Genomic DNA, 24598 nt, shown 5'->3' with positions numbered 1-24598 from the left:
GAGGTACATATGGGTAGATTTACAGTGATTACATCAGGTAGAGGTACACAAAATTACCGTGATTCCTCATTGTCTCAGGTTGCTCACCTGCATTGTTGCACACCTGCGGGGTTGCCTAGCAACGGGACTTTGAAATTTTAGAAAAATCATAAAAAATTAATTTTTTCGAAAATCGAAAATCGGGCCACGAGCGACTGTGGGCAGTACATTCAGCCATATTGTCAAATATTTCCAGCCGGATCCTATGAAAACTATCGGAGAAGATAGACTTTGAATGAACCCTGGTCGAAAACAATAAAAAAACGAAGTTCGTTATATCTCAGAGACTATGAGTCAGATATACATGAAACTGGTATGGTAGGTTCCTGGTATGTCCTAGTTATGTGTGAGAAAGAACAGTTGCTATGGACCCCTCCGTTGCCTAGCAACGGCCGAAAAACCTCTAAATGTGGGGGTATTTTTACGAAAAAACAATCTGCAGCATTAACCCTTGAAGCTAGAATCATGAATTTTCTTGTGCTTAATCCTCAGGTGATTCCCCATCGAACGGGCCCATCATGTCAGGTTCTATTGGGTAGTCGACTACCCATGTCCGCCTACCAGCTTGTTCGTTATGTCTGTCTGTTGGGTAGTCGATCCAGTCGAAAAAAAAAATTTTTAAGAAATTTTGAAACTTGTTCTACCCTTATTATCAGTTTTTCCGTCGATATGTTTGTCTGTCTGTCTGTTCGGTCCAGTGCTCGGTTAATACAATGGCGATTTCGATGAAACTTGGTGGGTAGGTTCATACCATGACCAAGTTGTGTGCAAATGAGAACCGTTGCTATGGACACCACTGTTGCCTAGCAACGGGACTTTGAAATTTTTGAAAAATCATAAAAAAATTATTTTTTCGAAAATGAAAAATCGGGCCACGAGCAACTGTGGGCAGGACATTCAGCCATATTGTCAAATATTTCCAGCCGGATCCTATGAAAACTGTCGGAGAAGATAGACTTTGAATGAACCCTGGTCGAAAACAATAAAAAAACGAAGTTCGTTATATCTCAGAGACTATGAGTCAGATATACATGAAACTGGTATGGTAGGTTCATGGTATGTCCTAGTTATGTGTGAGAAAGAACAGTTGCTATGGACCCCTCCGTTGCCTAGCAACGGCCGAAAAATCTCTAAATGTGGGGGTATTTTAACGAAAAAACAATCTGCAGCATTAACCCTTGAAGCTAGAATCATGAATTTTCTTGTGCTTAATCCTCAGGTGATTCCCCATCGAACGGGCCCATCATGTCAGGTTCTATTGGGTAGTCGACTACCCATGTCCGCCTATCGGCTTGTTCGTTATGTCTGTCTGTTGGGTAGTCGATCCAGTCGAAAAAAAAAAAATTTTAAGAAATTTTGAAACTTGTTCTACCCTTATTATCAGTTTTTCCATCGATATGTTTGTCTGTCTGTCTGTCTGTTCAGTCCAGTGCTCGGTTAATACAATGGCGATTTCGATGAAACTTGGTGGGTAGGTTCATACCATGACCAAGTTGTGTGCAAATGAGAACCGTTGCTATGGACACCACCGTTGCCTAGCAATGGGACTTTGAAATTTTTGAAAAATCATAAAAAAATTATTTTTTCGAAAATCAAAAATCGGGCCACAAGCGACTGTGGGCAGTACATTCAGCCATATTGTCAAATATTTCCAGCCGGATCCTATGAAAACTGTCGGAGAAGATAAACTTTGAATGAACCCTGGTCGAAAACAATAAAAAAACGAAGTTCATTATATCTCAGAGACTTTGAGTCAGATATACATGAAACTGGTATGGTAGGTTCATGGTATGTCCTAGTTATGTGTGAGAAAGAACCGTTGCTATGGACCCCTCCGTTGCCTAGCAACGGCCGAAAAATCTCTAAATGTGGGGGTATTTTAACGAAAAAATAATCTGCAGCATTAACCCTTGAAGCTAGAATCATGAATTTTCTTGTGCTTAATCCTCAGGTGATTCCCCATCGAACGGGCCCATCATGTCAGGTTCTATTGGGTAGTCGACTACCCATGTCCGCCTATCGGCTTGTTCGTTATGTCTGTCTGTTGGGTAGTCGATCCAGTCGAAAAAAATTTTTTAAAGAAATTTTGAAACTTGTTCTACCCTTATTATCAGTTTTTCCGTCGATATGTTTGTCTGTCTGTCTGTCTGTTCGGTCCAGTGCTCCGTTAATACAATGGCGATTTCGATGAAACTTGGTGGGTAGGTTCATACCATGACCAAGTTGTGTGCAAATGAGAACCGTTGCTATGGACACCACCGTTGCCTAGAAATGGGACTTTGAAATTTTTGAAAAATCATAAAAAAATTATTTTTTCGAAAATCAAAAATCGGGCCACAAGCGACTGTGGGCAGGACATTCAGCCATATTGTCAAATATTTCTAGCCGGATCCTATGAAAACTGTCGGAGAAGATAAACTTTGAATGAACCCCGGTCGAAAACAATAAAAAAACGAAGTTCGTTATATCTCAGAGACTATGAGTCAGATATACATGAAACTGGTATGGTAGGTTCATGGTATGTCCTAGTTATGTGTGAGAAAGAACCGTTGCTATGGACCCTTCCGTTGCCTAGCAACGGCCAAAAAACCTCTAAATGTGGGGGTATTTTAACGAAAAAACAATCTGCACCATTAACCCTTGAAGCTAGAATCATGAATTTTCTTGTGCTTAATCATCAGGTCATTTCCCATCGAACGAGCCCATCGCATCAAGTTCTATTGGGTGGGCGACTACCCATGTCCGCCTACCGGCTTGTCTGTCTGTGTGTCTGTCTGTCCAGAGCATAACTCCGTGGACTTTGATCCGATCTTGATGAAACTTGGTTATGTGTTCGATATCAATGTCTAGTTGTGTTTTCCTAGATGAGGGCGTGCTACGCCCATTGTGGGCGGGACCACGCCCCAAAAATAGCCATTTTTAGGGAGTAGTCGGATTTCAAATCTATCTTCTCCGAGGGAATTGACTGAATGGAATGGGTTCTTCGGTATTTGAATAGCAAAATGAATTATCTAAAACTTGTTGTTGTCCGATTTTTCATTTTCGTCCCAAGGTCAAGGTCACAAGGTCAAAAACGTAGAAAATTGCGAATTTTGACATAAAAATCATACGACCGCCCAAACTTTGAGAGCGAGGATGACAATATTTTTTATGCATAATCTTGAGGTCATTCCCCACCTAAAGTCTTGAAACCATTTTGCTCCATCTGGATCACCTTGCGCATGGTGTCCCCTTCAAGTTTGTTCTTTCGCTGATTTAATCAAAGTATGGATAATCCGAGGAGTGCGAAATGCCGTATAGCCTAAATGATGTCATATTGTTCCTGGAATGTTCCAGAGGAAGTTTTGCATCAAAGGTCATAATCCTTGACCTTTAAAGGCCACAAAGGTCAAATTTTCAAAGTTGTGCGCATCGAACCAGGTTTTCGACCTTCTTCGACGAACTAACTCCAATAAGCTATAGCACGTATCCTGTGTCCTTATTTTAATGTCCACAACATTGTTTTGTGACCTTTAAAGGTTATGCAAAGGTCAAATTTTGAAAGTTGTTGAACGAAACCGGGTTTTCGACATTCTGCAGCTAATAACCTGTCACTCGTACCACATCATGTTGATCATTTTTATAACTTGGTCAAAAATTATCACATTGTCTCATCCTTGACTTCTGAAACCATCTACATCGTCAAATACCGCTCGTGAACCATCGTCGTCTTCAGACTTGTCATTTATTTATATTTTAAACTTACGGATGCTTTCCAACTGTTCTGTCATTTTTCCCAGTGTATTGGCTTCAATGTCTGTCGGCACACAAAATTACCGTGATTCCATATTGTCTCGGGTTGCTTGCCTGCAAAATTTTTTTCCCATTTATTTGTTTTTAATTAATTTTATTTTACTTTCCGGACACTTGCCAACGGTTCTGTGACTTTTTTTCCCTTGTGTACCGGCTTTGATGTTCATCGGCATACAAAATTACAGCTTTGTACGTCACTCGGAAGGCGTACAATGTTTAATATCAGTCAGTGATTCGAATAAGGTTGATATATACATATTATAAGATATCAACCGATGTTGAACCAATCCACACGACGATTCATCGTCCGATCAACAACATAACCCGTCATGAATGAATAGAGGAACCCACGTGCGTCACCGCGTGGGGACGATGTGTAGAGACACAGCACGTACCGTGTCCCGACTCGTGACCCTCGGGTGGAGCGATCCTGGACCCGCAGTCCGTGTGAGAACCTTCCGGACCGAGCACGTTCCTTCCATCCGAGATACTCGTGGATCCCGGAGGGTTCTCTCTGTTCTCCTCACTGAAGAAATCTCGATTCATGGCGCACAGTACAGTACAGTACAGTGTAGTATATACAGTACAGTGTCATGAAGCTCAATGCAGTCGAACAACAACGTGTGAGTGAAGACAGTTCACTGACTGAAGCGATCCCTGAAAACGAGTTCATTCATCAATTCCAATACGCAGATTCGCCACAGATCGACGACGTCGTTAAACACATTCGGGTTTTGTTTAAAAACGAACAAGAATTCCTGATCGAACCACAATGGAGAATGAGAACCCAAGGGCTCGTGTTTGAACCTTGAACATCACACTGGGACAATCAGAGCTCGGAAACCATAGATGGTACGTCAGGTACGGGCAGGGAGGTCGAGGTCGAGTGTGTGACCACGACACATTGATTCAATTATCCAGATGTGAAGGAGGAAGGAGGAAGGAGGAAGGAGGAAGGAGGAAGGAGGAAGGAGGAAGGAGGAAGGAGGAAGGAGGAAGGAGGAAGGAGAAGAAGAAGAAGAAGAAGATCTCTCGGACTCAGCTCTTGTATGTACAAGATCCGGATCTCCTTAAATACTAAACACATGTACACATCCTCACATAGACGGTGCCTTTTGAGAGCGTCTATCATGAACTTTTAAATATATTCGGACATTTGCTTTAAAGTTTCGAAAAGTTCACGTTACTATTTAAAGATTATTCCATTTATCGTATTGTAATTTCGTAAATACATTATTTATTTCGTAAATACACGATATATCGTAAATACGTAAATACATTATGACGGGTTTCGCTATTGGCTTAATGAAGGCACGTGACGAAATATCGGAAGTTGTTGTTGTTGTTTTTTTTTAAAAAAAATTTAATTTTTTTCTTTTCTTTTAGCTGACAAAACCTTCAGGACGCTGCTCTTGGACACATTTGTCCTTGTTTTATTAAAGTATTGGGCCCAATACGTTCTCGTGGATCAGAAATTATGTAGTGGAGGTCTGTGCTCGACCAAGTGCCCTTCCAGTTATTCAATTGAATTCAGAATGGGACTAAAATAAATTAAATTCAAATCAAATGGAAGATCAAATCGGTACAGTCCTGCATTGGAGACGTCAGAAGGAACCCGAACAAGCAAAAAGCAAAGATGAAGTCATCAGGAGGAACCTGGATAGGATTCGCATTTCAGCTGCTACTCCTCGACCCTCAAACCCATCCCAGGCACAGCCAAGTGAGCCTTGTTTAAAAAAAAAAACTTTTAAAAAAAACTTAGAAAGAACCCAGATTCAAAAAATTAAACAATTCTGGCTGCCAGACCATGTATTCGATCAGGTTGAAATTTAAAACATATGTTCACCATCCTCACCAGATCATAAGTGTGAAGTTTCATGTCAATTGAGAAGCGGTTCCAGAGAAAGTTTTATCAAAAAAAGAGATTTTCGCTCAATCCAACAAAGCTGCCACACAACGTGACCTATGATGTTATAATTATTATCATCAAAACATTCTACATGCGTAGTCGCTCCGAGAGTGAAAATTGTCTTGATCCGAGAAGTGGATGCGGAGAAAAAAACAACAAAGTTCTGTGCGGACAAACAAATGGATCCAACTGCAATGCCCTCTCCTCTGGCGAGGGGAAAGATTTTTAAAACGAAGTTTTCACTGGGGAAGGGTAAAACGATTTTCAGGCCACCCTGTACAACACCAAACACACACTGTCCCTTGACGTGACCCTCTGACAGACATCACACTCAGCACAGATGTCCACAATCACCCATCCAGAAACAAGTCACCTACAAGTCGTGCCAATATCTGTACCCTTCTATCTCCAATGAGTTTCTGTACCTATCTTGTTCCAATTTAAACCAATATATACATATACATAACCGTTTCTGCTGCCTCAACATTTTCTGGGAGATTCACATGTATTAACTTCATACAATCGTGGTTAACGACTCCGACTCAAGTGAAACAAAAATCCCGACCTGTATTATTCCCAGGCTATGGCATCTGCTCCTCTCACTCTCTATTCTACTGAAGAATTATTCTGCACATATTTTGCCGATACCCCTCATAATATTAAACATCTCTATCAGGTCACCTCATAACCACTCTCCTTTCTCATGTTCTATCAGGAACCCGCAGAACGGAGTCCCGTGGAGCACTCTCCTTTATTTGGGTGGTGTATGGGCAACGAAGCGTTGCCTCGCATGCTCCTGGAAGTTTATGTTTACTGTTAACAAGCCAGCATTGATTTTAGTCATCCGCACACTTATTGCCAAAAAGAATGTGAATAATTTGTTTAATGTTATCAGGGATCAGACGTTGAGTGAAAATGGAGGTGAAATTGCTCAATGAAAGTGACAATCAGGAAAAAAAAAAAACGTGTTGTTTTAGACATCTCATTAATTGGCATCATTTCTACTGTGTAAACAGATCAGGTATGGGAGCATACGCCAGAGCAGCGCGTCACTGCGTCCACTTTCCGCCGGCACTCCAGGGGCCTCCGTCTGGCTATCCCCCAGGCAGATGCTGAGCCAATCAACACTCCTTGAGATGCTGATCAACCTGCTGCAACCAGGAGGCACGTGGTCGGCCCACTGGCCAACTCCACTAACGAGGCTCCCTCGATGAGAGAATCTTGTGAGCAGGATCAGCATCAGGAAAATGAGCCACATGTCCACACAGCCGCAACTGATGCTCACAGATTATGCAGGTAATAAATCTCATTTGAGTCTCTCTCAGCAACCGCTCGTTGGACACAAAATCCGACCAGCGATAGCGAAGGATTCTCCAAAGAGACCTGGTACCAAAGGAATTAAGTCTCCATCTCAGATCCTTGGTCAGAGTCCAAGTCTCAGATCCATAGAGCAAGACAGGAAGCACCAAGGACCTGAAGACTCAGACTTTCGTCCTCCCACACAGGTACCGGCAGTGCCACACCCCATGATCCAGTGAATGCATGACTCCCCAGGCCCGACCCAGACGTCTGTTGACCTCTGGCTCACAGCCAGTAGAGACATGAATATCACTGCCAAGGTAAGTGAATCTCTCTGTGACCTCAGCATCCTCACCACAAACAGGTACAGACAAGATAGCAGCATCCAAGATGTCACCGAAAGCCTGGATCTTAGTTTTGACCCAAGAAACCCGTAATCCCAGCGGCTCCGACTCCTCATTCAGCACCTCGAGGGCCGCCAAAAGGATATCCAGAGTCTCCGCAAAGGTGACTGCATCATCTGTGAAATCAAGGTCAAAGATCTTGACATTCCCAAATGATGCACCACAGCTTGATCCCTCCGACATCCTCTCCATAATCAAGCCCATATAAGGCCAGTACACACCCCTGACGAACTCCAGTAACAACTGGAAATGTCACAGATGGTACCACCACATCTCACAGCACTCTCAGTACCAGAGTAGAGTTCAGACATCAGATTAATCAGTTTTGGTGGCACCCCACGAAGACCAAGAATCCTCCAGAGGGCATCCCGATTCACTAAATCGAACGCTTTGCAGAGATCAACATAGGCTGCAAGCAGCCCCAGCCGAAACTCTCGTCTGCGTTTGGTGCGGACCCAAAGTGCAACAATACGGTCAATCGTTGACCTCTTTGGTGTAAATCCTGACTGCTCTGGGCGCTGGTGCTCAAGCAGATGATGATGAATCCCATAAAGAATTATCTGAGCAAAGACCGAGCCCGGCACTGAAAGCAGCATCAGTCCTTGGTAGTTGTTGCAGTCCTGGCGATCACCTTTCCCTTTCCAGAGAAGGACAACAAGGCCCCCCTTCCAGTCAGTTGGGATGATGCCTGTGTTCCAGGCCGATGGAGGAGGGAGACAGGTTTGAGAGATCAGACTTGAGATGAGAAAGATGTTGTTTCCTGGCTCTCCTCAGGGAAGACACACACTTGTTCCGAGCTTTGTGGAAGGAACTGAGATTGCCTTCAATAGGATTTGCCTTCCAAGAGGGGAAGGCAAGTTGCTTCAGGATAACTGCCTCACCACAAGCTTCAGTGTACAATGGGTGGGAGGAAGGGGAGGAAAACTGAAGACGAGATGGGAAAAATCTGTGCATGAGGGAGAGCAAGTTTCTTTGAAAGAATTCCCAGGATGAGTTGATGTTGGAGAAAGTAGCAATGGGAGACCAGTCTAGAAGTTTGATGGCTGCTCGGAGACCCTGCCAGTCGGCTTGAGTGAAATGCCAGACTCGACGGCGGTGAGGTGGTTCTCTGATAACAGCCAGAGAGATGACACCTTTGACAAGCATATGGTCAGATGAACCAATTTGAGCAGAAAAAAGAACAGCAGACATTTTCTGAGAAATTGGTCAAAATCAAATCCAGCAGAGATGGAGTACCATTGTCTGAGTTCCGGGTCGGGAAGATTGACAGATTGAGTCAGTCCCGATGAGTCGCAGAAGTCCTTTGCTGAAGTGCAATGGCAGGTGAGAGAGGTACTCACACCTAGCCAACTGGCATGATGGCAATTGAAATCACCGCATATGAGGAAGAGAGAGTTTGGATGAGAGAATAGAAGTTGGTCCATGTTTTCGGAAAGCGAGATGTAAATGGAGTCATCACTGTTTGGTGGACGGTACAGCACACAGATAAAGAAGAGGTGGGAGCGAGGGGAAGCTGTCGCCAGAGGTATTCCTTGGGGTGTGGAGTGAGGGCAGTGCATGGAGAGTGAGGAATAGAGTTTTTGATGAAGAGAGCAACACCGCCACCAGGACGAGGAAAGTTTCTGGTTTGTCAGTGGCAACCTGTATGGCGAGAACAGTCAAGTAAGAGCGAAGGCCCCGGATGTTTGAGGTCCACACTGTTAAGGAAGAGGAGGGGAAGAGGCTTTGGGTGCGGGGGGGGGAGGAAAGGTGGAGGTAGTGGTAGTGAGAGTTGTTGACAGTTGATGACAGAGAGTAGAAGAGTTAGGGGAGAGGGTCGGATGGGGAGGAGGACAAAAGGCGAGGTGGTGAATGGATGATTAGCAATGGGGAGTAATAAGAGAGGGGACAAAGGGAAGTGGGAGATTGGAGGAGGTAGAGGAATGAACTGGAAGAGGGAGGTTGGGGGAAGGAAGCAGCGTTGTAGATGTGAAGTGGGGCAGCTTTGAGAAGGGGGAGTGAGGGGCAAGATTTGAAATGTTGTGGTGATGGGGGAGAGTTAAGGGAGAAGAGTGAAGGGGAAGAATTGAGGGAGAGATGTGTGGGGGGAGCTTTTGAGAAAGATGAGGAGGAAACTTTGAGGGGGGAATTGAGAGAAGTTTGCTTTGAAGAGGGAGGAGGCAGTTAATTTGTGAGGGAGGGGTGAGGGTCGCTTTGAGGGAGAGGAGAGACGATGAGAGCAGGCATCGCCATGGGGGAGGAGGGAGAAGGGAAGGGTGGGGAGAGAGGAAGGATGACACTGGGTAGAGGTATTGTGGAGATGGGAGTGGGTTGGGGGAGGAACAAAAATTGGGAGGGTAGGAATATGGGGAGGTGTGATAAGAATTGGGAGGGTGGGAAGAGGGGAGGCAGATTTGAGAAGGGGGTGGGGAGGGAGATTTGAAGGGGAGGAGTGAAGGGGTACATTTGGGGGAGAAGGGTGAGAGGGGATAATGAAGGGTGAGAATTGAGAAAGGTGTGGGGGAGATTTTGAGAAGGGTTAGGGGGAAGCTTGGGGGGGTGGAAGAGAATGAAGTTTGCTTTGAAGAGGGAGGAGGCGGCTGAATTCAGAATGAGGGGTGAGAGGAAAGCTTTGAGAGGGAGGGGAGACGATGAGAGCAGGCACCGTCATAGAGGAGGAGGGAGAATGGAGGTGTGAGGAGAGGGGGAGGATGACACTGGGTTGTGGTATGGTGGAGGTGTGAGTGGGCGAGGGAGGAACAAGATTTGAGGGGCTGGGAAGAGGGGGAGATGTGATAAGAGAAAAGGGAGAGTGTGATGGAGATATTGAGCAGTGTGCTGAAAGAATGTAAGACATTTGAAAACCATAGAGTTTGGGAAATCAGAGGGGGAACTGTTAGGAAGGCAGAGGACAGTGGAGAGATGCTTGGATTTGGGGGGCAAGATGAGAGGGGTAAGGAGAGGGCATAACGGGGAAGGAGTGAGGAGGAGGTACATTTAAGGAGGTAGGATGAATTTGCACTGAAGTTGTAAATCAACCCGAACGATTAATAATGGAAAACGAACAAGTATTGCAAAATGGGATTTTAAAAATCTGTAGGTCAGAGATTTGTTTAAATACATTGGACGATGGATGGAGTGCAGAATAATTGACAGAGTGGAGAAAGGAAGCGTTGTAACAGATGGAATTTTTCGACATGGGATGAAAGAAAGGTCGAATTAAACACAAGATTTCGAAAAAGAAGAACCAGACAAAGAGGAGAAGTTGAAACATTGCAAGAGACTTTTTTTTTAAGATAAGGGAAGTGTAAAGGAAAAGTTTGAAGAAAAGCTCATGAAGGTGTGTGGTGAAAACCACGATTAGAGTAGGATTGGCAGGGAAGATGGACGAGAAGGAAGAGAGGTTATGTGGGGTTTAATGTGAGAAGGGAAAAGGTTTTTGTTGTATTTTTCATATTTTAAGACATGAAACAGAGGATATTGTTGGGAGGGATAGGAGGAGGGTGGAGTGAAAAGTGGAGAAAATAAAAACTGATGGTAACGAGAGGGGGAGCACTCGGGAGAGTGCAAAACCTCCGCCGCCAATACTGCTGGGTCACTCAAGTGAACCTCATATCTTATTCATTAAATATGATGTCAACAGTGCTGACAGTTGTAGTTCTTTGCTCCAACATTTTTTTTGGGGGGGGGGGCGGGGGGTTGGAAATCACTTAAAACATGTAGAAATGCAAAAAAAGAAATCGAAATTTTGTTGAAAAAAAAGTTGCAAAATTTTTTTTTCTCTAACAATTTTTTTTTGGGGGGAGGGGGGTTGGAAATCAGTTAAAACACGTATAAATGCAAAAAAAATATTTTTTTCTCAAACTTTTTTTGGGGGGGGGGACCAATTCCAAAATCTAATGGCATGATCCTTGGACCATGCCAACCCCCCCCCCCCACCAAATTTCGTCGAAATCTGTGGAGGAGTTTTTCCGTAATACTGTTCACAAATAAACAAACAAACAAACAGAAAGTGGTGAAAACAGTAACCTCCATCCATCTTCCATGGCGGAGGTTAACTCGAGGGGGAGCACTCGGGAGAGTGCAAAACCTCCGCCGCCAATATTGCTGGGTCACTCAAGTGAACCTTATATCTTATTTATTAAATATGATGTCAACAGTGCTGACAGTTGTAGTTCTTTTCTCCAACATTTTTTTTGTGGGGGGGGGGGCGGGGGGTTGGAAATCACTTAAAACATGTAGAAATGCAAAAAAAGAAATCGAAATTTTGTTGAAAAAAAAAGTTGCAAAATTTTTTTTTTCTCTAACAATTTTTTTTTTGGGGGGGAGGGGGTTGGAAATCAGTTAAAACATGTATAAATGCAAAAAAAAATATTTTTTTCTCAAACTTTTTTTGGGGGGGGACCAATTCCAAAATCTAATGGCATGATCCTTGGACCATGCCAACCCCCCCCCCCCCACCAAATTTCGTCGAAATCTGTGGAGGAGTTTTTCCGTAATACTGTTCACAAATAAACAAACAAACAAACAGAAAGTGGTGAAAACAGTAACCTCTTCGATGGCGGAGGTTAACTCGAGGGGGAGCACTCGGGAGAGTGCAAAACCTCCGCCGCCAATATTGCTGGGTCACTCAAGTGAACCTTATATCTTATTTATTAAATATGATGTCAACAGTGCTGACAGTTGTAGTTCTTTTCTCCAACATTTTTTTTTGTGGGGGGGGGGCGGGGGGTTGGAAATCACTTAAAACATGTAGAAATGCAAAAAAAAATATTTTTTTCTCAAACTTTTTTTTGGGGGGGGGACCAATTCCAAAATCTAATGGCATGATCCTTGCCCCATACCAACCCCCCCCCCCACCAAATTTCGTCGAAATCCGTCGAGGAGTTTTTCCGTAATACTGTTCACAAATAAACAAACAAACAAACAAAGTGGTGAAAACAGTAACCTCCATCCATCTTCGATGGCGGAGGTTAACTCGAGGGGGAGCATTCGGGAGAATGCAAAACCTCCGCCGCCAATACTGCTGGGTCACTCAAGTGACCTTATATCTTATTCATTAAATATGACGTCAACAGTGCTGACAGTTATAGTTCTTTTCTCCAACATTTTTTTTGGGGGGGGGGGGTGGGGTTGGAAATCACTTAAAACATGTAGAAATGCAAAAAAAAAAAAATCAAATATTTCTTTCAAAATGCCCGCCATAGCGGCCATCTTGGATTTTGGACCAACTCCAAAATTTAATGGCATGATCCTTGGACCATACCTAACCCCCCCCCCCCACCAAGTTTCGTCGAAATCCGTCGAGGAGTTTTTCCGTAATACTGTTCACAAACAAACAAACAAACAAACACACAAACAAACAAACAAACAAACAGAAAGGGGTGAAAACAGTAACCTCCGATCTTCGATGGCGGAGGTTAATAAGAAGAAAATACAAAAACACACGATCTTGCACAGAGACAGGAAGACGGGTCGGCCTCCTGGAAACCTGATATGACACGACCGACAAAAACTCACCAAATAGCACAAGTTTTGAAACAAAACTGAACTAGGAACACAGAGTAAACATGGATGCAACAAAATAAAGTCAAAACATGACAAAAATGACTGGAAACTTCTCTTCGAGAAAGTCGGCAGAGACCCCCCTGGAGAGAAACAACCATCTCCTCAAAAACCAGAAAAGGAAGTCAACTTTTAACAATTTATTTTAACAGAGTTGAAACACTAAAACATACGTATGGAGAGAAGGCACTCCAGCAATGGTGGAACCCTCTCTGAGTTGCAGTCCAACCCAGAGCATAATTTATACAAAAGAAAGCAGAAGTGTGTGGTCAGCCTGTGTGCAGATAGAGAAAGTTAGAAATACTTTTAAGATGGAGAAACTTAAAAGAAATGCACATGTGGTAACTGTGGTCAAGCCTTTTAGTGAAAACAACACGTTACCAAAGCAAACCAAATGATGAGCACAAACATGCTTTGCAGCATCAAACCTCAAACCAAATCAAGTTTATTAATCTGGTAAGAACTTGCCCTTGGACATGGGTGTATGTGGGAAACTGAGGTCCTTTTGCAAGAACTCGTTAACCACAGGAGCTCTTTCCCAATAACTCACGACAACTTCTCAACCACAAATGCCCTTTGTTGACAACTTTCACAAGATCAGTGAAGCTAAAGCGAAACACAAAGGCGCAGGTTAGTATTTGTTTCATTATAATTTAATGTGTTCCTGTTTACACAAGTAAAGGAATTGGATTTTATACTTCTGCAGATGTAACAAAGAAAATGGATGTTATATGACAAAGAAAATGGGTATTCCCAATGGGATCCTCTTAATTATAGCACATTCTATGGGTTTAATCAATATTGTATTCCTGGTGTCGGCTTAATGGTTAGGGTGGTGGGCTTGGGGTCTTAGGGTCCTGAGTTCAAATCCTGCTTGGTTGTTGAATTAATACCAGGTGGGGTTGATTCAACCTGTCATCCTTCTGAGGTTGTCAAAATGAGTACCAGCTTGCTGGGATGATTGAGCCATTTGAGTATCCTGTGTTGGAGTGGTGATCCATCCAGGATTGTGTTCAATAGCTCAGGAGACTGTTTAGGCAGCACCAACACTCTGCACAGAATATGGTCCCAAATGTATGGAATCAATATTGTGATATGGGCAGAATGTCTTCATTTTATCAGATGAGAGGTCCAAGAAATGCTTCAAGAGTGCATAAAAGGTTGTGACTAATTCCCTTACATGTTCTTACATTCCACATAGCTTCTAATAGAAACTAATTACTTCAATAAGTGTAAAATTATACTGATTTAAGTTTCATTAAAACAGAATGCAAAACTTTCAAATGTCAATTAATTGCTGTTCGATTTTACAAGGTCTACATTTTGCGTTGCAAACTTGAAGCCCCATGGAGTAGCTTCACAAACAGACAGGAAGAGGTAACATCTTATGTAGCAGGCCATGCATTTTGCAAAAGCACCCAGGCTTAGTTAATATAATTAATATACTGTATTGGGCTTTATTTATTTAAACTTCTTACAATCTTAAATGCTTTTACCGAAAGGTCCAGGCAAATGTTTTTTTTTTTCAATAGAAAAACCACTTCTACAGTATGCATTGGTTTTTGTAGAACATCTTGTGACTAGTTGGAAGTTTCCTTGTTTCGACATTTAATTTGTTTATCTCCAGTTGTGGCCAGTTTATAATAGCACATCTGCATTGGAATACAAGCATTGTACGTTGGTTTATTGTTGGTCATTTCATGCTCACCTATGGAGCCTTCCCCGGGACTGAATCATCGATCTTCCCCACACAAAGGAACCACTATTCATGGACCAAGCTGTCTCCTTATCCATGCTGCGGAAATGATGCAGACCCTTGCTGCCTCGCATATGGCTTCTGGGATACGCCCGGTGTCGATGTCATCCCTGTCGGGCCCATCCTGCCCCCCGGTCTCACCCCTCCTTGACAGGACAGAATCGGCAAAACCCAGCAAGCCGCCACACAAGGCCAGTGCCAGGCCATGACCCATACAAGTGTGTGTGTGTGTGTGTGTGTGTGTGTGTGTGTGTGTGTGTGTGTGTGTGTGTGTGTGTGTGTGTGTGTGTGTGTGTGTGTGTGTGTGTGTGTGTGTGTGTGTGTGTGTGTGTGTGTGTGTGTGTGTGTGTGCATATACTTATAAGCTAATGTTATGCCCCTGTGCCCCATTTTCTCCCTGTGGTGCAATATCTGATGTTTATGTAAATTTGGTGACTGATTAAATGCCTTATCACACTCAGAACACTTGTAGGGTTTCTCCCCCGAATGTATGTTTTGATGACGGTGTAAATTTGATGAAGAAACAAAGGCATTCCTGCATTGTGAACACTAGTAGGGTTTCTCACCGGTGTGTCTGCTTTGGTGAGCATTGAAGGATGATAATGTGATAAAGGCCTTGTTGCATACAGAACACAGGTAAGGCCCTCCTGTGTGTACTCTTTGATGTCGTTTGAAAGATGTCAGAAAAGTAAATGAATTGTTGCACACAGAACACTTGTAGGGCTTCTCTCCTGTGTGTATCATTTCATGTTGTTTTAAAGATTTTAACAAAGTAAATGATTTGTTGCACACAGAACACTTGTGGGGCTTCTCTCCTGTGTGTATTCTTTTATGCTCTCGAAATGTTTTCTTGTAAGGAAAAGACTTGTGACACACAGAACACTTGTAGGGCCTCTCTCCTGTGTGTATTCTTTGATGCTCTTTTAATGTTGTTGTGCAAGTAAAGGACTTATGACAAACAGAACACTTGCAGGGCTTCTCTCCCGTGTGGATTGTTTGATGAGTAAGCAAGGCTGATGATCGACGAAAGGCCTTACGACATACGGAACACTTGTATGCCTTCTCTCCTGTGTGCATTATTTCATGATGATGTAAATATGATAACACTGAACAACAAAAATTTTTTACTGGAGATGTGTAAAGTGATTTAGACTAATTTGGGTACGCTGATTTCAAAAATCATAACCGTTTTGCTGTATCACGTCAGGATTTTCAGTAACAGAAATATTCCCATTGCCTAGAAGTCAGGATTTCAATGAAATTTACAAAAATTCATTTATTCATTTATTTCATCATGAATGCTTCAAAATTATAGAAATTACAGAAAAACTCCACTAGAATGTAATTAAAAATGCTTTAGGCATTTGGCTTTGCGTTTGTGCTGCTCTGTGTCAGTTTCACGATGCAGGAACCATCAGAAATCGCCCATCATGTTCGGGTTGTGCCGCCCTTGGTAACGCGTCTCCATGAGTGAAATCTCTTGGTGGAATCGCTCGCCGTGCTCGTCCGAGACTGCTCCCAAGTTGTCAGGGAAGAAGTTCAGGTGCTGGTGTAGGAAATGGATTTTCAGGGACATCCTGGAGCCAAGTTTCCTGAAGGACTCCAGCAGCTGCTGCACTATTTCTTCATAGTTGTCCGCGCGCTCGTTCCCCAAGAAGTTGTCCGTCACAGCTTTGAAGCTCCTCCACGCTGCCAGCTCTTTGGGGTTTAGAGTTGTCGGAAAAGTTTCGTCCTTCATAATCTGTCGGATTTGCGGTCCAACAAAGACACCAGCCTTGATCTTGGCCTCCGACAAGGTGTTGCCAAACTTTTCCTTGAGGAAAAAAAAACCCACGCCCATTCAGATCCATTGCCCGTACAAAACTTTTCATCAAGCCGAGCTTTATGTGGAGTGGTGGAAGGAAAACCTTGGCTGGGTCGACAAGGGCAACATGCTTCACGTTGTGTCGACCAGGTACATGCTCTTTTCGCTCTTCCCAATCTTTCTTCGTCCAGTGATTCTTGTCGTCTCTGCTATCCCAGAGACAAAGGAAGCACATGTATTTCGTGTAGCCTGACTGCAGCCCTAACAACAGCGCCACCACTTTCAAGTCTCCGCAGATGTGCCAGTTGAAGTCATTGTACTTGATGGAATCAAGCAGCTGCCGCATAGTCTCATAGGTCTCTGTCATGCCGAATGCGTGAGCCAGTGGGACTGATGGTTTCTCGTTGCCATTGTGGAGCAAAACAGCCTTCAAGCTGTTCTTCCCCGAGTCTATGAAGAGGCGCCAGTCTGCAGGATCGTGATCACACCCAAGTTCTTTCAACAGACCGTTGATGTCACTGCAGAATGTCATCATGTCTTCCATCTCAAAGAACTCAGCCATGTCTCTGTGACGTGCTCTGAACAAGGATATCTTGGTGTTAGGTTCAAGTAGATTCCACTGCTGCAGCCTTGATCCAAGCAGCTCTGCCTTCGCCTTTGACAGCGAGAGATCTCTTACAAGATCATTTAAGTCTCCCTGGTTCAGAAGGTGTGATTCTTGAGTGTCGGGTTCAAAGGGTTCATCATCACCATCCTCTTCACCACTGCTTACAGCTATGTTCTGATCAGCTGGAGGTGTTGGAACGGGGTTCTCGTCATCATGAGGCACAGGTTTACGAGCAGAGACGCAGTCAGCGTACTTGATGTGACCTTTATTCTTCTTGTTGAAGCCGGCGATGCTTGTGCAGCAGAAATAACAATCATCATGATGATTCTGCGGCTCACGCCATATCATGGGCACCGCAAATGGCATGCTCGCGCGCTTGCCCACCAACCACTGAGTCAAGGTTGTGTGACAGCTTGTGCAGCAGATGTGTGGTGCCCAGCTCTGTTCTTGGTCCCCCACCTTACACCCGAAGTAGTGAAAGTAGGCAGCCTTCATTTTCACTGCTGTAGATATACTTCGCTGTTGATCTTTTTTGGTATACCGACCACAGACATAACAGAAGTTGTCAGGATGATTGGTACAGGAACGCCTACTCATCTTTATCTGAAAGAAAGAAATATAACACAAGTTAACAACAATTGTACGAAATAGACATGTTAAAGACATATGTAAATTTCATTGAAATCCTGACTTCTAGGCAATGGGAATATTTCTGTTCCTGAAAATCCTGACGTGATACAGCAAAACGGTTATGATTTTTGAAATCAGCGTACCCAAATTAGTCTTAATCACTTTACACATCTCCAGTAAAAAAAAAATTTTGAAATTTGTTGTTCAGTGTAATTGACCAAAGGCCTTATGACAAACCGAGCAATTGTATGGCTTCTGTCCCGTGTGTATTTTTTGATGAGCTTGTAAATTTCCTGATTGACTGAAGGCCTTATTACATACATAACACTTGTATGGTTTCTCTCCTGTGTGTGTTCTTTGATGAATATTCAAATGTGATGAATGACTAAAGGCTTTATGACACACAGAACACTTGAATCGTTTCTCTCCCGTGTGTGTTCTTTGATGAACGCATAAACTGGAGTGTGCAAACGCTTTGGAGCAAAGAGAACACTTGAAAGGCTCATCACCTGCATGCATTCCTTGATGTTCATGAACAAAATTTGATTCAGCAAAGGCTTTCGGACACAAAGAACACTTGTCGGGCTTCTCTTCTGTGTGTATTGTTTGATGGAGATTTAAAGATGATAATTCGGTGAATGATTTGTCGCACACAGAACACTTGTGTGGTCTCTCACTTCCTTCGATATTCTCGAGGGTCTCTGTACAACTATTACAACTGCGGTTGTAAGACACGATGCCAACGTTGTCAGTTTCTTGACAAATGGTCCGATTCATGTGCGGATTGAAAACTTCCGGATGGAACAACTGGGAACAGTTGGAACAAGAAGCCAGTTTCATTTGTTTCTCTGTAAAGACAAGTCACAAAAGTCATCAAAATTATATATTGCATGATATTTCAAAAAGTTGTGGACAGATTACGACAAAACTTGGTGGATGATTCGGGTAGGTTCCAAGAACAAGCTGTGTCATACAAAACGTAAACTGTTCAGGCTGGCGGTGGTATCCGCTCTACCGAGTGCAGTTCTTGATTCACACGGTTGATCGTCACAAACTTGTCTTTCAAACCTGTCAAGTTCCAGTAATCTCCCTTGATTTGTTATTTCGGAAGCTATTTCCAAAATGTGTACGAGTGAAAAAGATGTCTTAAACGTTGTCTTTATGTGTCTGATCAATCCTCAGTAAAAGACAAAAATAAAAAGTACAGAAATATTTCTGGGTATATTAGAAGCAACTAATAAACCGGTCCAGTGAAGATAAACATTAAAGAATACCACTTCGTTAATCACAATTTAATGGATCTCTTTGTCCACATCGTTTCGAACAATATGATTTAAACATTGAAAAGAACAAATGAAAAAGGGTATAAACAGTGTGATGTGTTCTTGATGAAACTCAACTTACCGTCGAGTAGCTGAGCAGCTTTGCTGGACTCTTTGGGAAGAGAACCACGTGGTTCCTCTTTTACATGCTCATTTCTCAAAGTATTTTGGGAAGTCTGAAAATAGCTTTGGAAAGTTTCCATCGTCCCCAGATGAGCTTCACCTGAAAACCATTTGACAAGTTGTTTCTCACTCTGAAAGGTATTTGTGTTATTCGAACTATCCCTGGAAGATTATTATTTTCAGGATTATTCTTGTTCTCCTGACCTTTCACAAGCGAGGAGTAATCATCAATGAACTCGGACTCCACCTTCACTTTCACCATAAAATCTGAAAAACAAACACATCCCATTCAACTTCAACTTTAAATAACTAAGTCCTTCCAATGAAGCGAAAACAAATTAAAAACACAAAACAACTCTGGACAGCAAGTGTTGATTTTTCAATGTCCTGAAAAATACTGATTTGAAACCGAATACGAAATATAAACTCAATGATCTGACCTGACCTTCTGTTGGTCAATATAAAGCCAGTGATTTTCTACAATCGTGGAAAAAGGACGGAATTCATGGAATCCCTGCCTTGACCACAATACACCTCCATTTCTCCGTGTCCTCAGCCATCTCCCTCTCCACTCTCCAACCACCCCCATCTTATTGATATCTGTCCTCACACAATCTTCCCATCTCAACATCAGTTTACTTCTTTTACTCCGACGTTGTTTCCTTATCCTATCCGCTCTCTTTGCCATTCTCTCTTCCTAACGCACTTCAGCCGGCTTTTATCCAATTTCCTGTCAAGCTCATCTGCACACAAATCTCCTCCCTCATGGTGAAGAAAAAATGACTAAGTTTAATTGCTTTAATTCAAACTCGTTGACCAGACTAGATGGTGTAATAGTTACAGTTAGTGACCAAAATGGTTACAATCAGGAACGAAACTCAGTGACCAGACTCATTCATCTTGGTGATTCCGCTCTGAATATGGAAGGTTGATGATTCAAATTTTATAAACAATTAAGATCACCCTCGGAATCTCTGCCAAGCTACCGATAACGAAATAAAAGGGTTGCCAAATGTCCGATAAGTGTCGTAATGGTACGGTAATTCAACCTCTTGAACGATGTACGATCAATAATTGGAAATGGATGATAATTGTGGCAATTCTAAAAAGTAAAGTACTCTACCCTTCAATTTTCAGTTAAAAATTTAATAACATTTTTCTCAAACTGCTGGACAGATTATGACCTTCTCCGTCACACCTGACGCAGCATTTTTCACGCAGGCGTAACATCATGTAAGCACGTGCACAGAGACAAACTGAGCAAAGCAATACACACGTTCCTTCCGAGTTCCCACTTCCGAGCACATGTCAAGTTAGGGTGATATTTAGAAACAAATGACATCACAGTGGGCAGGTGAATTCATTGAGTTCAGAAAGTGGTCGTATGTTGGTCCACGACAAAAAAAGTAAATGAATTAGTACAGAAATAAGGAGAAAAATCGATTATTTTAAATATGATTTACTCATTAAATAATCTACTGAATCATTAAAATAGTCAGAATCCGTTTCCTCGACAGAGTGTTAGTTTTTTTAAAGGCTGTTTATATCGCTAAGGTGTAATAATATTGTTGAAGATTCGGCGTCACTTAACAGCACCGCCGTCTCAGGGGTTATAACGCCGGCTGGTTCGGCACAGGTCTCGGGTCACGTGCCTCAGATCATGATAGCAAAGTACGCCTGGGCCGTACCAGTTGGGGATATAGACCCCGGCTACAGACTGGGTTTGTCAGAGACCGAGCAAAGTCTGCCAGTCCGTAGCCCGTTTTGGTTTTATATACAAATCGAGCGATTGTCTCTCAGCGCGGCTCGAATAGATTCGAGGCGGCAACTTTCGTATGAATCAGCCAGATTTATTGGGGACACATCGGGGAAACACGACACAAGATAAGCATTCACGAACGTTATAATTCATCTATAACCCGCTCTTAACGAGGGAGCTACGGATACAGGTTTCGAAGGGAGCCCTAGCGAAATAAACCTTAGGACTGGACAACGTGCAGACAAGACACGGAGTACTTGGTGGTGCCTCATGGACGAGAAGGAAAGTGTTGAAGGCACGAATGCGGCTCGTGACAAGCTGATGTCAACGGATTCGAGCGCCCAAGCTCGAGCATGCAGCGTAGCAAGATGGCGGCGATGGCCTCCTTTTGTCGCACCGCTCACACACCAGCCTCGGCGCGTTCAGCCCCCGTAAGGTCGACGGCACAAGAGCGAAAGATCTATGGTGTGTTCCAGCTGGTTTCTCACAAGGTCCAGTATACAAATCCAGGCCTGGCCTGTTCACCAGACAAGGCCAAATCTGGGTGTTGGGCTCCGCAGGCGAATCGATGCGATGGAAAGACATGTCGAGCCATGCATGGAGTCAGGACAGTCAGAGGCTCCGTGACTGGACTCAGGATGAACCTGTGGATGACCTCAGGATGGATCCATAACCGAGGAGGAACAGCTCGTCGAGTCACTCTTCACGAAGCAGATCCCCGACCCACTAAACAGCTCCTCTCGAAGCAGATCGCAGACTCGACACAGCCGTCCCTTCTTTTGCTTTTTGGGGCCGGCCTTTTCACAAAGCAGATCGCAGACTCGACACTAGCAGTTTCTCCCTTGCCTTCTTGGGGCTCGCTCTTCTCACGAAGCAGATCGCAGACAGACCTCATGCAGTTCCTCTTGCCTTTCGGGGTGGGCCTTTCTCACGAAGCAGATCGCAGACTCACACAGCCATCCCTTCCTTAGCTTTTCGTGGCCAGCCTTTTCGGTCCATCCACCTCTGGAGACCCGTGATTGGTCCATCGTTTCGAGATTGCAACAGCTCTCGGCCAATGTGTTGCTGACACGTCTTGTTAACTCACTGTCAGGGCGCCGGGGGGGCGGGGGGGGGGGGTTGGTTAGAAGAGGGGAAGGAAAAAGAAGCAAGGCACCTCTCAGTACACCACCACTGTACGAACACTGGACAGCCTGCTACCCCTCGCGACACACATGTAACGTCCGATTACCAAACAACCTGGCTAAACATGCATTTAAGGGGGGGGATCTGGGCTAATCCTATATTCAATAACCCACTAAGGGCCCATTTTTGCAACAATATCACTTTCATGCATCGATTCGTTCATAAAGGGAAAAACGAGCACAGCAGAGGCTGTGTCCAGTCAGGGAAAATCAGGAAGTAACAGCAGTGACTTTTTCGAGAGTGACGCAATTCATCCACAATGGTCGACTGTTGAAAATTGAAATGTTGCTGTGCATTGTGGGTTAACGCCGGTTAAAAAAAGTTTTTACACGTGCTTAGTGGGAATCGTATGATATTTTTCTGAAAATACGATAATTTTGAGGATCGATATTTCCAATCTTCAAATCCGGCAACCTTGCGAAGTGAAATGCGCATGAACAGTCGCAGCAAACCCCACAGTGATGCTCAGTTTTGACGGTCTATTGGTAAGTACATCCAATGAAGGCTTAAACCATTGTGTGTGTGTGTGTGTGTGTGTGTGTGTGTGTGTGTGTGTGTGTGTGTGTGTGTGTGTGTGTGTGTGTGTGTGTGTGTGTGTGTGTGTGTGTGTGTGTGTGTGTGTGTGTATTTTAGTTCATCTCATGTCATGAAAGATACTATAGCTCTACTTGCTTTTCTTCCTAATTGACCTCATTTTACTCGACGAGACACATGTACGTGTGATCACAGGCTCGGAGCACAGCGGCACTTTGGGAGTTGTATAACTAATACCTTTTCTCAGCTCGGTGCAATCTATTTATCGAGTTCATGCTCCCTTTGGCATGTGACTCCGATGGTCTTTGTCACCTCTGCCACCGAAGGTGAAGGAGGTTATGTTTTCACCCCTCTCTGTCTGTTTGTATGTATGTTTGTTTGTGTGCAGGATATCTCAAAAAGTTGTGGACGAATCCGGATGCATTTGGTGGGCAGGTTGGATTCGTGAGGACAAACTGATTAGATTTTAGTGAAGATCCGGATCTGGATCCGAATACTAGAATGTTTAAAGTGATTCTTCACCATTGAGAGATCGGGCCAAAAATGATATATAGCACGATGACGTAAAAATGTATTGGGCCCGATGTGTTCTCATGGATGAGGCATTAAGTGGCGGAGATATGCGCTCTGTCGAGTGCGCATCTCGTTTTTGAATATAATCACATCCTTCGAGACATCGAATGAAAATTAGTCACAAACATATCACAGAGATATTTATTTTGATTATACAGTTGTGTTAATTCATTCATCGTCATTGTCAAGAAGTCAACAAGCTCAAGTCTCAAGTCACAAAATTGGTGACTCGAGTCACTATCTCTGCGTGGAGCAACCCGGAACCGGAAATAAAATGGGAATCTTGGATGCTGTCATAGACGCAAGCTCGTGCCCAATAGGAGAGACGGTGAGATGTTATCGAACTTGAACAGAATGATAACTCAAGCTTCACTAAGAGTAGCTGCCAATGATTCATAATAACACAATGACCACAAGTTTATAAACAAGGGACACAATTTTCAGATGTTAAAGGAAATGTTCGAGGTTTAACACGTTGTGGTAATGGAAACAGAAGGTTGTACACGTCTTCACGATTGTGACGTCACCGAGTTTCAAAACGCATTTCCATAGCAAGTCATCCAAAGAGTGGTGTCGGTGAGGGAAATGTTGCAGAACTCGATGACAGGATTTTTAATGAGTTGTGAGCAATTTACACGGCTCGATGCAACAACCTTGAATACACCTCTCGTTTCACAAGTTTAGATCGTCATAAAGTTGTCTTTCACACCTGTCATGTCACAGGAGACGCACATTATTATCATTATTTTGTTTTCCAATGCTATTTCCAGTGTGTCTTAGTGAAACAGGCTTTTCAAACATTGCCATTATGTGTCTCATCAATCCTGAGTAAAGGCGAGAAAAACAAAGTGCAGAAATATTTCTCAGTATTTTATGAGCAACTAATATCCCTGTCCTGTGATGATAAACAAGCCCACTTGGTTGACCACAATTTAATGGGTCTGTTATTCCACAGAGGTTGGAACAAAAACATTTAATCATTAAAAATAAACAAACAGGTAAAAACAGTGTGATGTGTTCGCCACGAAGCTCGGCTTACCCTCGAGTAGCTGAGCAGCTTTGCCGGACTCCTTGGGAGGAGAACCACGTGGTTCCTCCTTCACATGATCATTGCTCAAAGCATCTTGGGAAGTCTGAAAATGAGTTTGGAAGGTTTCCATCGTCCCCGGATGAGCTTCACCTGTAAAACATTTGACACGTTGTTTCTTACTCTGGAAGGTATTTTTAGCAGCATCTCACAAAGCGAACGCTGCTCCAAGAGAGCTCAGTCTTCTTCTTCTTCTTCTTCTTCTTCTTCTTCTTCTTCTTCTTCTTCTTC

General features: G+C 43.4%; 2 protein-coding genes across 4 annotated transcripts in view; both read right to left on the bottom strand.

The window, feature by feature from the left end:
• Positions 1 to 4830, bottom strand: part of LOC147009332 (uncharacterized) — a 34912-nt gene extending 30082 nt beyond the window's left edge. The window contains exon 1 of one of the 2 annotated variants that reach the window (XM_085861832.1): positions 4227 to 4830. In XM_085861832.1, coding sequence (XP_085717958.1) covers positions 4227 to 4377 — 151 coding nt within the window. In that variant the 5' untranslated portion in view covers positions 4378 to 4830. The remainder of the gene's footprint in view (positions 1 to 4226) is intronic. The other variant, XM_085861831.1, reaches the window with a different exon arrangement.
• An 8336-nt stretch (positions 4831 to 13166) lies between these two features.
• The window catches only part of LOC147009331 (uncharacterized), a 77323-nt gene continuing 65891 nt past the window's right edge, over positions 13167 to 24598 (bottom strand). Inside the window, exons 6-9 of one of the 2 annotated variants that reach the window (XM_085861826.1) lie at positions 24320 to 24460; positions 19434 to 19496; positions 19189 to 19329; positions 13167 to 14038 (exon numbers count right to left, since the gene is read on the bottom strand). In XM_085861826.1, the coding sequence (XP_085717952.1) occupies positions 14001 to 14038; positions 19189 to 19329; positions 19434 to 19496; positions 24320 to 24460 (383 nt within the window). In that variant the 3' untranslated portion in view covers positions 13167 to 14000. Of the gene's footprint in view, positions 14039 to 17973; positions 18633 to 19188; positions 19330 to 19433; positions 19497 to 24319; positions 24461 to 24598 lie in introns of those variants that run through there. The other variant, XM_085861827.1, reaches the window with a different exon arrangement.

This window comes from Eptatretus burgeri, chromosome 17, assembly GCF_056783735.1.
Source record: "Eptatretus burgeri isolate ZD-2024b chromosome 17, Ebu_testis_v1, whole genome shotgun sequence".
Lineage (NCBI taxonomy): Eukaryota > Metazoa > Chordata > Myxini > Myxiniformes > Myxinidae > Eptatretus > Eptatretus burgeri.
This window is presented reverse-complemented; position numbering and strand designations above follow the sequence as displayed.